This window comes from Ursus americanus, chromosome 12 (assembly GCF_024610735.1).
Source record: "Ursus americanus isolate L20-20 chromosome 12, mUrsAme1.1.p, whole genome shotgun sequence".
Classification (NCBI taxonomy): Eukaryota; Metazoa; Chordata; class Mammalia; order Carnivora; family Ursidae; genus Ursus; species Ursus americanus.
Window position 1 is genome coordinate 337823 of NC_142138.1, and position 13541 is coordinate 351363.

General features: G+C 50.7%; 1 protein-coding gene across 3 annotated transcripts in view; it reads left to right on the plus strand.

Annotated features, from left to right (window-relative positions):
* Nucleotides 1-206: 206 nt before the first annotated feature.
* The window catches only part of CTPS1 (CTP synthase 1), a 29919-nt gene continuing 16584 nt past the window's right edge, over nucleotides 207-13541 (plus strand). For 2 of the 3 annotated variants that reach the window (XR_015726222.1, XM_045799854.2), the window contains exons 1-7: nucleotides 207-454; nucleotides 4572-4750; nucleotides 5623-5793; nucleotides 8287-8387; nucleotides 9150-9266; nucleotides 11615-11698; nucleotides 12509-12589. Coding sequence is in view for 2 of the 3 variants with exons in the window: in XM_045799854.2 (XP_045655810.1) it covers nucleotides 4585-4750; nucleotides 5623-5793; nucleotides 8287-8387; nucleotides 9150-9266; nucleotides 11615-11698; nucleotides 12509-12589 (720 nt within the window). In the remaining variant the exon portion in view is untranslated. The remainder of the gene's footprint in view (nucleotides 455-4571; nucleotides 4751-5622; nucleotides 5794-8286; nucleotides 8388-9149; nucleotides 9267-11614; nucleotides 11699-12508; nucleotides 12590-13541) is intronic. The other variant, XM_045799856.2, reaches the window with a different exon arrangement.

The following is a 13541-nucleotide window of genomic DNA, read 5'->3' on the forward strand; positions in this document are numbered from 1 at the left end:
GAAAGGCCGCAACCAGCCAGGTCTCGAACTCCCGCATCTCCAAGGCGTCAGGTGCTCGGGAGCAAGGCCGCAGAGCCGCCCACCCGGACGAGAAAACGCGTCCGCCCCACGCCTGCGCACTCGGGCCCCTGTGGCCCGCGCACCCAGACCCCGCCCCGGGGAGGGCCCGTGCGCTCGCCCCGCCCCCGCCTCTGCGTGCGCACCGCCTGGAGCCCGCCTCCGTGAAAGACTGCCGGGCGCATGCGGCCGGGCTGGTTCACTGGCGACCCGGGGCCCGGCGCGCGTCGCACCCCCAGCTCCTTAGCCGAGGGCAGGCCTGGAAGCCGGCCTCAGGTAGGCTCACCCCAGGGCTCCCGGGGGAGCTGTTGTCCCGTGCGGGAATCGGCTGCGCGAGCGGAGCCCGACGCCGGACAGCCACACCGCCGGCTGACTGACACCGTTCCCGCCAATCAGGGTGAGGCGGCTCGCAGGCCTGACCAATGGGCTGCGTGCCTAACGGGAGTGGGGCGGGCGGGCGGCCAGGCCGGCGAGAAGCCGGCTCCCGCGCGCGGGGCCGCGTGGCCGGGCGCCGCCGGGAAGACGGGCCGCGAGGGGCGTGGGGCGGCGGGAAAGGCCGCGGGGCCGGCGCCCCGGGGGCCGGCGGTGACCATTTCAGCGCGGCCTGGCTCGGCTGCCCGGGGGGCCGGGGATGACGCGTGGGACCGGGAGGGCCGTGCAGAGGCGCGGGAGCCCCTTTGCTCAGCCCTCCCGCAGCAGCCCCGGCGGCCGCCCTCGGTGGGGACTGCCCCGGCCCTCGCCCCTGCGGCCCTGGCGCACGGCCTCAGCCTCGCGGGGAGGCGGTTCAAGGTCCGAGACCGCCGCCGCGTGCGGGATGGATTCGGCGGCCTGGCCACGGCCCCGCGGGCGCGCCCCGACTCCCGTGGGCGGAAGGGGCCTTGCAGCTCGCCCGCCCGCCCGCAGGGCTCCGGGTGCGGCCCCCCCGGCCCCCCCACCCCCGGCCGCCCGGAGTGAGCAGGCTGCGTTTTAAAGAAGTGCACTACGTTTGCGTGGCACACTCAAGGCCACCCTCATCAGGATGTGCGGTCCTCAGCAGCCCTGGTGACAGGCGATCGGGGAGATTCTCACCCCATTTTACAGATGGGAGGACCCGGGCTTCGGACAGCTGAGTGACCTGACAGGTCTCGGTACACAAGCGGTAGGGCTGGAAGTGGATCGCAAAACATTTTTAACAAGAAAAAGGCTTTTTTTTCCTTTCCATCTTTGTCGAATTCCTCTGATGCATTTTTTTAAAAGTTTTTTTTTTTTTTTTTTAAGTAATCTCTACACCCAGCGTGGGGCTTGAACTCAACAACCCCCAGATCAAGAGTCGCTTCTTACACCAACTGAACCAGCTTGGCGCCCCCTTTTTTGTTTTTGTTTTTTAAGAATTCTTTTGTTGTTGTTGCTGTTTTAAACATTTCATTTTTAGGTAATCTCTATACCCAAGATGGGGCTGGAACTCACAACCCAGACCTCAAGAGTCACTTGCTCTACCTACCTAGCCAGCCAGGGGCCTCTGAGGCATCTTCATTTATGTGACTTCTGTGCTTGAAAACCTTTTAATGTGTCCATTGCCTTCAGAATAAAGTTCAGATAGGACACTCAAGTTTCCCCATGATTTGGTCCCTTGCTTACATTTCCAACTTATTTCCCACTGTCTCCCCCTCCCCCTCTTTTCTTGGCCCTATCTGTGTTTTCTGTAGATGGCCTTCACCTTCCTGTTCACTGTGGTCCTTTCCCCATGCTTTATGTCTTACAGTGAGTCCTCGAAGACCCACTGCAAGTCTCAGGTCAACAAAGCAGGAGCAGTCTAGATCCTCTCCCTGCCTTAATTTCTCACACCTTCTTCTGCTGGGCCATGATCTATACCCTGGTCTTGTCACTGAAAGCTTTCTGCTCTGTCTTCTCTAAGTATGCCTTTCAAATGTTGTCCCTGTTTCCCACCATCACTGGATTACTCATTTATTTGTAAATGTTTTGTCTCTAACTGGACTGTGAGCAGCTTGAGTTATGAGCCCAGATCTGATTAAGTTTTGTGGTCCCCGTTCTTCCCGTAAGCAGCCTGAGGTGATCTCTGAAAATGGTTCACTATTCACTTGACCCAGAAAACCCTACAAAACCATGCAGATCAGGAGGCTCACGTCTTCGTGTTTACTTTAAGAACACATGTGAAACTGCTCAGGCCATCATGGGTATGCATATCCAAAAAGCCACCAAGTATCTGAAGGATTTCACTTTGCAGAAGCAATGTGTGCCTTTCTGTTGCTACAATGATGGAGTTGGTAGGTGTGGCCAGGCCAAACAGTGGGGCTGCACCCAGGGTCAGGGGCCCAAAGAGTGCTGAATTTTTACTGCACATGCTTAAAAATGCAGAGAGTAATGCTGAACTTAAGGGTTTAGAGGTGACGGTAGTGTACCCCACCTCAGTGTTGTCATTGAGCACATCTGGATGAACAAAGTCCCCAAGATGTGGCATCGCAGGGCTTGTGGTTCGCTGAACCCGTACATGAGCTCTCCCTGCCACACTGAGATGGTCATGACTGAGAAAGAGCAGATTGTCCCTAAGCCAGAGAGGAGCTTGCACAGAAGAAAAAGATATCTCAGAAGAAACTGAAGAAACAAAAACCTGTGGCCCGGTAGTAAATTCTGCGTAAAATAAATGCAAATAAAAGTAAAAAAAAAAAAAGTTTTGTGGTCCCCAAAGTGTGCAGCACAGTAGCACCCACACGGGGTACCCATCAGTGTGAGCGAGTGGGTCCTGTCAGCCTCTCCCCCTGGCCTTTGAGCACAGGCGCTGTGGGAAACTGCAGGAATCTTCCCTCAAGAGAGCTGTTGCTCTTAGAGCAAAATTGGGGCAAATCAAAGGCAAATGGATGAGACGAGTCTTCTGTAAAAGTCACCTGCTCCATAGCCCACTTGGGATGGCAGACGACTTTCTAGAAACATCTAAAATTGAGTCTGAGACCAGGTATAGTGTCAGGGATATACCTGATGAGAACGCATCTAAAATGTAGCCACATCTGATATTCATGTGTCTGTAAGGAGCCATTTGACTGTGAGGTGACAAGAGTAGTGTCCCCCCCCCCCCCCAGATATTAGGGACTTGGGATCAAACGAATTTGGGAAAACTGCATACTGTATACCCATTTGGGGAGATCACAGGATGCATTAACTTAGTAAAGGCTACTGGAGGTCTGGCGTTAAACCAACTGACTGTTTAACAGCATTTCTCTGATTTATATGTCTGTAAAACACTTCATGGGAACCCCATATACATTTTGCAGAAACCAGGGAGCATGCTTTTGGAAATACTGTACCAGCGTAGAAGGAGCAAGCGATGGTCTGGGTGTCTTCCTTGCTGTCCCAGGAGGAAGTCCTTTTAGCATTCTTAACTTTGCCAAGGGTATTCATTCCTGCCTTGGGGAGGAGTGGGGCGGGGGAATGCTTGAAGCAGAACTCCCCGGTTTCCTTGTTCCTTTCTTAGCTTATTTTTATTATAATTTGGCTTCACATGAAGTGTTCCCGGAGGAGGAAAATGTCCTGACCATGCCAAAGCAAGCATTCTCTTCTACTTGGAGATTGTGTTTCTCATTTTGGTCACATTTGGGTCTACCGACCAAGTGAAGTGTCTGGGCCTCTGAAGCTAGGGGCCAGTGATGAATTCTCCCTGGCAAGCCTGTTGCTGTCGCCTCATGTTGGGTCTCTGCTGTTCCTGCCTCCATCCACTCCTTTATCTCTCACCACATCTGTTTCCTCCCTCCCTGGACGCAGCTGTACTGCTCTTTGGATTTAATCGAATCTGTCCTCTCTTTGAGTCCTCTGCCCATGATGTGCTTCAGGCTGGTTTGGTATGTGATGTTCTTTTCCTCCAGTATATACAGTTTCTCATGGCACACCTGGGCGAGGTTGCTGACAAGGAGTAAGTTTTTAGTAAATTACAGGAGAGAACAACCTCTAATTAGAGGATTTTTAGGCTTCATTGCAACTCCTTTTAAACGTTGAAGTTCTTTCATTCTCTCTTCCATAATGTAGAGAATCTGTGTTTTCTTGGTGATGCATTGTAGGTTAGCCAGAGACATGCTCTCTTTCGGGGGCAATCGGAGTGCTCATCCAAGATTGAAATCTTTTTTTCTTTCCATGCAGGGAGAATAATGAGGAGCCGGCTTCCGCCTGCCCCGGGGTCCAGCAGTTATGTCAGCCAGCATTTGGGGCGTAGTGTTGTATCAGCAGAGCTGTTTTTAAATTTTTACATTTTATTTTTTATTAGGTTGTCTCTCAAGGTTGTTAGTTGTCAGATCTTTAAACAAAAGCTGCATTATTTGATTAGCGAGTTGTTTTTCAACTCCTGTTTGACTAAAGCCATTCAGTGATCCCTGGCAGTATTGGTTAGGGTCCCACATAACAACCTTCCAGAGTCGTGTGGCAGATAGAGAGACAGGCTCCTGGAGGGTGCAGAGTTAGCCTTTGAACCCAGATACGTGTGCTTTGTGGAAATGTATTTTATTTGTAATTTTTCCTTCTCCTACTCCCAGGTCAAAAAGTAAAATGAAGTACATACTAGTTACTGGTGGTGTTATATCAGGAATCGGAAAAGGAATCATCGCCAGCAGCGTGGGCACAATACTGAAGTCATGTGGTTTACACGTAACTTCAATTAAGATTGACCCATACATTAACATTGATGCAGGAACATTCTCTCCATATGAACATGGTAAGCACAGTGCATTTCTTTCTTTCATTAAAATAGTAATTGTGGAGTAGTGGAAGAACAGGTCAGCTCTTGGAAGTTGTGTGTATTTTGCAGAACATAACTTGCATTTCCTCCCTTCCAAAAAGGTTCTTAGTGTAGCAGAATTTGCTTTTCTCACCTAGACAGAGAGGAAGCAGAAATCTAAACAGGCAACGTGGTGATGAGGGTCTAGAGGTTTCTGGAATAGAATCCTCTCTCTGAGGTGGAAAACAAGACCTTTTTTCCTTTCCCATTTTGAGCTCTTCTTCTATTGTGATGGAAGGAATGAACCATCCTGGGCAAAAGTTCCAGAATGACGTGTCAAGGAGTGAATGCTAAACAAAGGAATCGGGGAAACTTTGAGTCCACAGCTTTGTTTGGGACTAAAGTGTACCCAGAAGTTGGCTTTTTCTAATCAACAGGACCTTAATATCCAGTGTGAGTTCTGAACGAAGTCATGTTTTTATCCCATCTGAAACCTTGTTCTGCTGAAGTAGGAGGCTTTGTTGAAAGTTCTTTCTCCTTAGGCTGCCGTAGACGGCACGCTTCTCCCATAAAGCTCCCTGTATCCACCGTCCTTGAGGCTGTGATTTCCTTCTGCTGCGTGCTCGCTCATTACTTCCTGATTCAGACTGAGCTTTCTGATAGACTGGAAGTATGCTATTACCTTTTGGAGAATGGTTGGTGATTTGTCTTTCTTTTGTGTCATATTTAGTTTTCTAGAAATAAATTTCTCTGCTTCATATCAAGGTAATGCAGACTTTGCTCTGTCCGAGTGTTTACATTTTGAGACTCACATTTGCCCTGACATACGTTTTTCACTTACCCTGAGCATGTCTGCTGTTTCCTCCCAGGTGAGGTTTTTGTGCTGGACGATGGTGGGGAAGTAGACCTTGACCTGGGGAACTACGAGCGCTTCCTTGACATCCGCCTCACCAAGGACAATAATCTGACCACTGGGAAGATCTACCAGTACGTCATCAACAAGGAACGCAAAGGAGATTACTTGGGGAAAACCGTCCAAGGTAAAACTGGATTCGCCTTCAATGTGTAAAAAATCTTAAGCAGTTTGCTTTCTTTTGCGTACAGAAATTTACTTTTGATGCAGTTTCAGCCTGAAAGTGTCAAGGTATGGTTACTGACCTATGCCTTGGGTTGAAAATTCAGAGCTGTACAGCTGTTTACTCAAAAAAATCACGTGACGGGCACTGAAGCTGTGAGCCCCTCGGCGGGATGTGAGTCCAGAGGGCTGTTGTTTTTACGCAGTGATGAGTGTGAATTGATGAAGGCAGCTAGGTCAGGGCAGCAAGCCCAGGGGCGTGTGTAACGTCATGCATGGGGGCTGACTTCAACAGGGGTAGGAAAAGAACGGCTTTTGTGCATATTGGTCTGCAGGCCAGTCAGGGGCGCACGTGAGCCTGGGGCAGTCAGAGAGGCGGGGCCCCGGGCCTCCTGCGCTTTCCCCAGCCAGCTTCACTTGTGTCTGTCTGCTGCCCTGGGGTTCCCCACAGCGTTCATTTGAGAAAATTGCCACTCTTGAAAGGTAGTGTTGGAAAACCACTGGTCTAAGGTAGTGGCAGAAGTCCGAATTTGCGGGGGGGTTGCTGAAAAGGGGCTTTTCTCTGAGTTATGAGAGTGAGTCTGCTCTTGGCTTAAGACTTTGCTGAACTGAAAGCCGAGGATCACGCTGACAGCCAGCTCTAGTCTGGGGCCGTCCTGGTCCGATTCGGGGTGCACGGGGTCATATTGAGACCTCAGCCCTGCCACTTACCAGCTCTGTGAACACAGGCGGATTACTGAACCTGGGATCTGGTTCCCTTTTCTGTCAAACGGAGACAACTACTTGCCCTTCCTGATTGTTGGGAGGGCGAGAAAGTCTCTCTGAGCTCCTAACACACAGAAAGGGGATCAGTTAGGAGTTAGGATGGTCTCAGTCATACAGTTTGTTGTTCTTGGCCTCCAGTGCATTCATTCGTGTATGCACTCATTTGCCACATATTTCTTGAATACCCAACTGCCGGCACACCCTCCCTGGCCCTGGGGCTACGTGATGAAGGAGACCAGCGAGGTGTGGGAGACACAAAACAAACAGATGAAACTCTGATAAGAGCTGTGAAGGAAGTAAATAGTGAGGAGAGAGAGTGCGTGGGGACAGCCCATTTGGATAGGTGGTTAGGGGGGCGTCTCCAGGAGGGGGCAGCCCAGCCGGGGGCCTGCGGAGGAGGGGGCACAGCCCGCGTAGAGGCCGGGACTGCAGGGGCTCCGTCAGGGAGGTCCCGGAGTGGAGGGCGGTGACCAGGGGGATGCGTGGAGAGATGGGTGAGGTGGCCTGCAGCCAGGTCACACTGTACCTGCTGGGCCATGGCCCCGGAGTTTGGATTTTACTCAGAGTAGTGGGAAGCCATTGAAGAGTTTAAGAGACGGGGTGGGGGGCAGCTCTGTTTTGCATTTTTAAAAGATCCCGTTGGCTGCTGTGCGTGGAATAAATAATGCATATCCTGGTGCCTGAGGCACTGCCGGTTAAACGAGGAGCAAGTCAAACAGTAACCCTACCCCTGAGGAGCTGGCCTCCTGAGTCCTGCGACCAGGACTTTAACAAGTGTTGCATGGAGCTGGCCTTACGGAGCGCTGGCGTGTGGGGCACTCCGCTCAGCATATTACCAGCAGCGTCGTATAAAATTCCCACAGCCTTTCGAAGCAGACGCTGTTATTTCCACTGAGCGGACAGGGAAATCGAGCTTAAGACTAGTTTAGGAATCCGCTCAAGGATCCGGACCTGATGAGTGGTGAGCTGAGGTTTGAGTCCAGACATTCTGGCCCCAGATGCTGTGCCCCTGCCCACCCTGCCCTACCGTACTCTTAGCCGTGGATTGTTTATCCTTTCCTAAACTGGAACATACCAGAACAGGGGCCTGGAAAGCCCCCAGCATGAAGCGGCTGCCTTCAGCAGTAAGTGGTGCGGGTGGCCGCGGGGTCCGTTGAGTGGGGGTGCAGCCAGGGTAGCCTCTGCCCAGGGTACCGGGGCTCTGATGTGGGTTCCGACACACTCTTGGCCTTACCCTCTTGCGTGTCCAGCCACGACTTGGAAACCTGGAAAGGAGGCCGCAGGGAGTGTGAGCCCAGAGATTTTTAAATGCCATTTAACAGTGGCCTCCACACGGGCGCCTGGGTGGCTCAGTCGGTTAAGCGTCTGCCTTCGGCTCGGGTCATGATCTCAGGGTCCTGGGATCAAGCCCCATGTTGGGCTCCCTGCTCAGCGGGGAGCCTGCTTCTCCCTCTCCCTCTCTTCCTCCCCCCTGCTCGTGCTCTTTCTCTCTCTCTCAAATAAATAAATCTTTTAAAAAAAGAGCTTTTATTTAAAAAAAAAAAAAAGGAAAAAAAAGAGTGGTCTCAACAGTATTTTTATGACCCCATCACTACTCCAGGCAAAGACCGCAGCACTTAATCGTCATAGTAAGCGTCGGCCCCCACCGGTGCTGACAGAAGTGTAAGGTGTGTGTTTCTTTGCTCTTTTGCAGTTGTCCCTCACATCACAGATGCAATCCAGGAGTGGGTCATGAGACAGGCATTAATACCTGTGGATGAAGATGGCCTAGAACCCCAAGTGTGCGTTATTGAGGTTTGTAGGAGTCTTTTCTGACCCGTTGTGCACATTCACCTTCTTAGTCAGCCATCAGCACCCGATACGACAGTGCCTTGCGGGGCCCTTGACCCTCCTCACTGCAGCGGGGCAGGGCTGGGCACAGTACTCGTCCTGGCAATGGCCGTGCCATCGAAAGCAATCCTCTGTGCAAGTGATTCCCTTTCCAGCGTGTGTACATTCACTCACTGAGGACTATGCCAGTAAGAGCAGCAGGACACGTCTTCCTCTGTCTCTTGAGAACGTCAGCTGACCTTCAGCTCTCCTCTGGTAGGAACGTTCATCTCTGTGAAGGAGCACCACTGCTTTCAGTTCCTTTATTCCTGTTCTGCTGGTCCTAGCTGTTGGATCTGTGTTCCTACAGAAATAGGAGACTCAAATTCCAGCAATTTTATAACTGATACTTTTTCAACAAAAGTTATTTACAGTGAACTAAGTATATCTAAGATTCAGGTTTCTTTGCTTTGTGACTTCGTACAAATAAAATTTCCAGTGTATCTTTCACCCGATCTTTTTCTCGGCCATATCTGTAACCTTGGGGAGTGGAGAGCCTGTCCAGAGAAGTAAGCTTTCAGCTTAAGGAAATGTCAGTTACTGCCAAGTGACATTATCCGGGCTCAGAATGTCCACGTCATGCTGTGTCTGGTCACCAGGCTGAGATGACGAGGTGCCATTGTTAGAGAGCTAAACCACGAGAGGACGGGTCAGTGCTTGATGTCTACAATAACTTTGTTCTTGTAGCTCGGTGGGACAGTGGGAGATATAGAAAGCATGCCCTTCATTGAGGCCTTCCGTCAGTTCCAGTTCAAGGTCAAGAGAGAGAACTTTTGTAATATTCACGTCAGCCTCGTTCCTCAGGTGAGGCACTCGGCTTCTACTTTGGGGGGAGGGAGAAGAAAGAGGACGATGGTTTTCATTCTGTATCTGTTTTACATATGTGAGGTGCGGGGACCAAGATCTTCTTTGTGAATTTAAAATTATTGTAATCCTACTTCTTGGAAAGATCACGTGGAGAACATATAGAAGACTAGCCAGGGAAGTTGTGTTTGAAGACGGTGGGTTGTCTCTACTGTGTGGTGAAACCCTGCCACAGTTAGAGTTAAGGGAATTTTTTTTGTTTTCTAAAGAGAAGCACTCACAAAGATAGATAATGTGAAGGAATCAATGGGCATGAAACATAGGAAGCCAGAAAGCAGGTGGCGTGCAGAAAGTGACGTAGCAGACGTGGGAGAGCGGAATCCTGAGGCTGCAGCAGGGCCGGCCAAGAAGCAGCCATGTTTGCCCTGCGCCACCCCCGAAGGCTCAGGAAGGGACAGCGCCAGGTGCATTGGGGGCTGGGGGGCAGCTCATGATAACTGCTCTTTGAGAAGCAGCTAGACCCCAGCATCTCCTTCCCTAATGTGCACACTTGGGCATCAGTCCCTTTCCCACCTTGGCTGAAGACTGAAGCTTTTTCTCTGGAGAGGGATTCTAGACAAGCAGATACTAGCAATAGTTACGAGCGGTAATACTGAAGTAAAACCGGGGGGGTAAGCACACTTTTATGCTGTTAGGACACCCTGCCTTCTTCTGCCACTCGGTTCCCAGAATCATCACAGCCAGGCTTGGACTGCCCACACGAGGTTCACGATGGGGTGGATGGCTAGCCCAGGAGAAAACACACTGCCCTCAGAGGCTCCCCAGAGAAACAGTGGGGACCCCAGGGTCCTACCCCCACCCACTCACTCAGAACTTCCAGTTAGCTTTTAAATGTCAGCTGGTGGCCAGTGATCCCCAGACATTTGGAGAAAGCGCCTAAATGCACAAGAAATCAAAACAGTGGGACAAAGGGGAACTTAGAGGAAATTTTGGCTCTGAAGGAAGCAGGAAACTTAGAAACCAGAACAGCCTGTCACTAACGTCCTCAGAGTCAGAGGGGAGATAAACTGCACCCATGAAACAAGAATTGGATCCCCTAAAAAGGGAGCATTCAGAGAACAGAAAAGAATTCTTGGAAATCAAAAATGGGATAGCAGGAATGAAAAACTTGAGAGAAAGAAGGTGGAAGAACTGCCCGAGGAAGTACATAAGAAGATCAAGAGAGGAAATGGGAGAGCAGGGGTAAGAGAATGAGAGGACTGGGCTAGGATTTCCAGAAGATAATAGAGAAATGGAAGGGATGTGTCATCGGAACCGGGGGTCAGCAAACTGCCCACCCCTGGTTTTTGCTGTTAAAGTTGTATGGAAGTACAGCTGTGCCCATGTGTTTGTGTGCTGTCCGTGGTGGCTTCTGTATTAAAACAGCAGAGCTGGAGTCCTTGTGACAGACTGTATGGCCCATAAAACCTAAAGTACTCATTACCTGGCCTTTTACAGGAAAAGTTTTCTGATCCTTTGATCTAAAGAATTCAAGGACATTTCAGGACATTAGTTTCTAGATTGAAAGGACCTACCGAATGCCCGGTATACCGAGTGGGAAATGACCCACAGCAGGGCACATCACTATGAGATTTCAGACTAAGGGGGCAGACATTCTAAAAGGCTGTAAAGAGAAAAACCAGAATGAGTAAGGTATTATACTTTCTCAGCAGCAATACTAGAAACTAGAAGACAGTGAAACTATTTCTTTACAAGTGCTCCGAAAAAAAATGCTTTCCAACCTAGAATTCTGTACCCAGCAAATCTGCGAAGTGTGAGAGGAGAATAGGGGTAATTTAGTACTTAGGAAACTCAGCATATTAAGAAAACAAAACAGAAACACCAACCAAGGGAAACAAACCAAATTTGGATGAAAGGAAAAGTATGATGCATGGTTTATGATGGGCAGGACTTAAATGTTTAAACACAGATGACGTTGGAGAGGTATCATGGGCTGTCAGCACAGGACAGGTGCATACGTAGTAGAGAGAGAGGGTTCCTCTGTCTGACAGTGGAATCAGTGGGACACGTCTCAAGCTACATGTCAAGAAGTGTGAAGCATACCAGGATGGTCGTTCAGGAGTGGGAGAGTGGCTGCCCGTGGGGTTTGGGGAAGGAGAGGGTCTCAGTGGGCACCGGTACCACTCTCCTTAGGATAGACCTTGTGGAGCGCTAAGGTACATGTGCGTGCACCTTTGACAGGAATAAAAGCTAAATTAGACACTGATAATAAAGGGTTCAGAGAAAAGTCATGCCGGAAAATTCTTTATGCTAGAGAAGTGAACTTTTTTTTCCCTCTTGTAAAATAGCCAAGTTCAACAGGGGAGCAGAAGACTAAACCCACCCAGAACAGCGTTCGAGAGCTCAGAGGGCTCGGGCTTTCTCCAGATCTGGTAAGGTTTTACGATTGCCTGGTTTCATCGTGCTCTTGTATGCCTAATTAAATCTCCCCTCTACGTACCGTGTGACTTCACTTATATGGAATCGAAAAAACAAACAAAAAGCAGAAACAGACCCATAAAGGCAGAGAACAAACTGGTGGTTGCCCGAAGGGAGGGCGTGGGGGAGGGGCAGAACGGGAGCCATAGACTTCCCGTGAGGGACGTGAGTGAGGCCCAGGATGAGAGGCACAGACGGCCGTGCTCGTGGTGAGTACCGCATAGGCCGTAGAGTCCAGTCACTATGTCGTGCTCCTGAAACCCGTGTGACACCGTGTGTCAGCTGTACTGCAGTTAAAAAGAAAGACGGACAATCTCTGCCCCCGGCAGTAAGACCTTTGTTTTGTTGGCGTGCTTTTTGATGGTGGGGGAACGGGGTTCGTGCTTTGAGCTGCGGCCTTTATGAAGATGGCCTCACGGGCACCCGTGAGTTGTGCCTTGTCTCTCCTCCCCGTCCGTCCTTCGACGTCCCCTCCCTCCTACCCAAGACTTGAACTGAGGGAGACCCTGGGTGGTTCCTGTAGTTCGCGGTCTGTGTGTTCACCTGCACGGCAACCCTCTTAACGTTTCTCCAGAGTGGGATTTAGGAAGTTCGGTTTGGAAGCAGGTCCGATTTTCAGAGTGGGCCTGCATTGTGCCGGAGTTAACGTGTAACGTGTCCGTCGGCTTCACGAGGTGACGTCTGTTCTCATCTCAGTCGGAGAATCCACAGCTTCGTGATCCCGCTCTGCTGTCTGAACTAAGTCTTACTTTGTTTACTGCTAGGTGGTGTGCAGGTGCTCGAATCCTCTCGACACGTCAGTGAAGGAGAAGATATCCATGTTCTGCCACGTTGAACCTCAACAGGTTAGTAGGGATTCTGTCTTCATGTCAGTCGTGTTTTGCTTCTGGTTACCCTTGGGTCTCCCGGCCACTTTCAGGAGGCTGGCTTGCTTCACAGTTCCAGACCGTAGACTGCTCCCTGGAACTCACGCTGTTGGCTCTGTGGTTTTCTGGACACACTTGACCTCTCTCTGGTCGCTTCTCTCCCGCTCCTTGTACTCTCTGCTCCAGCCATGCTGCATGGTGTCGTCCTCCCCGCTGGCCTGGCTGTCCCCTACTCATTTTCATTCTTCAGGGCTCAGCCTGGATACGGTATTGTCCGAGAAGTTTTACCTGTCAGACCACCTCCCCCTCAGACCTCAAGGTGGATCCTTCTTGGGTGACCTCTGTGTCTGGGTGCAGGTGGTGGGTCTGTTATACTGCCCCTGCACACGTGTGTGTGTGTCTGTCCATGTTTGTCTCTACGCACAGACTTAGCTTCTTGAAGGCCGGGACCCCTTCATTCAGCTTTGTATTCCTGGTGCCTGGTGTCTAAGGTGGTGTACGCTCTAAACTTATTTTAGTCTCTTTTGTTAACATGTGCTAATGGAGGGTACCTGTTAAATTCAAAATTCAGAATTCAAAATTTGGGGACCTGTCGTCTGTCCGGTGTGGGGCACAGTAGGGAAGGCCTGGTGGTGGTAAGTTGAGACTGTGGCTGCGGTCAGGTCGGCTGAAGGAGAGGAACAGGAAAGGTCGCACTCGTGGTGAGCACTCGTGGTCCAGGGATTTGTGATTAGGTTGTGAGTGGTTTGCTTTGCTGCTGGGTTACTGAGGACCAGGAGATGAGGCAGGAGGGCCCAGCTGGCCTAGAGAGGAGAGAAGGAAGCAGCAGCATTGAAATAAGAGCAGGTCGTTTACAAGATGACAGGGGATGTGGAAGTGAGGGTCAAAGAGTTAAAGTCACTGGCATCGAAGTGCAGAGAGCAGGACCGCC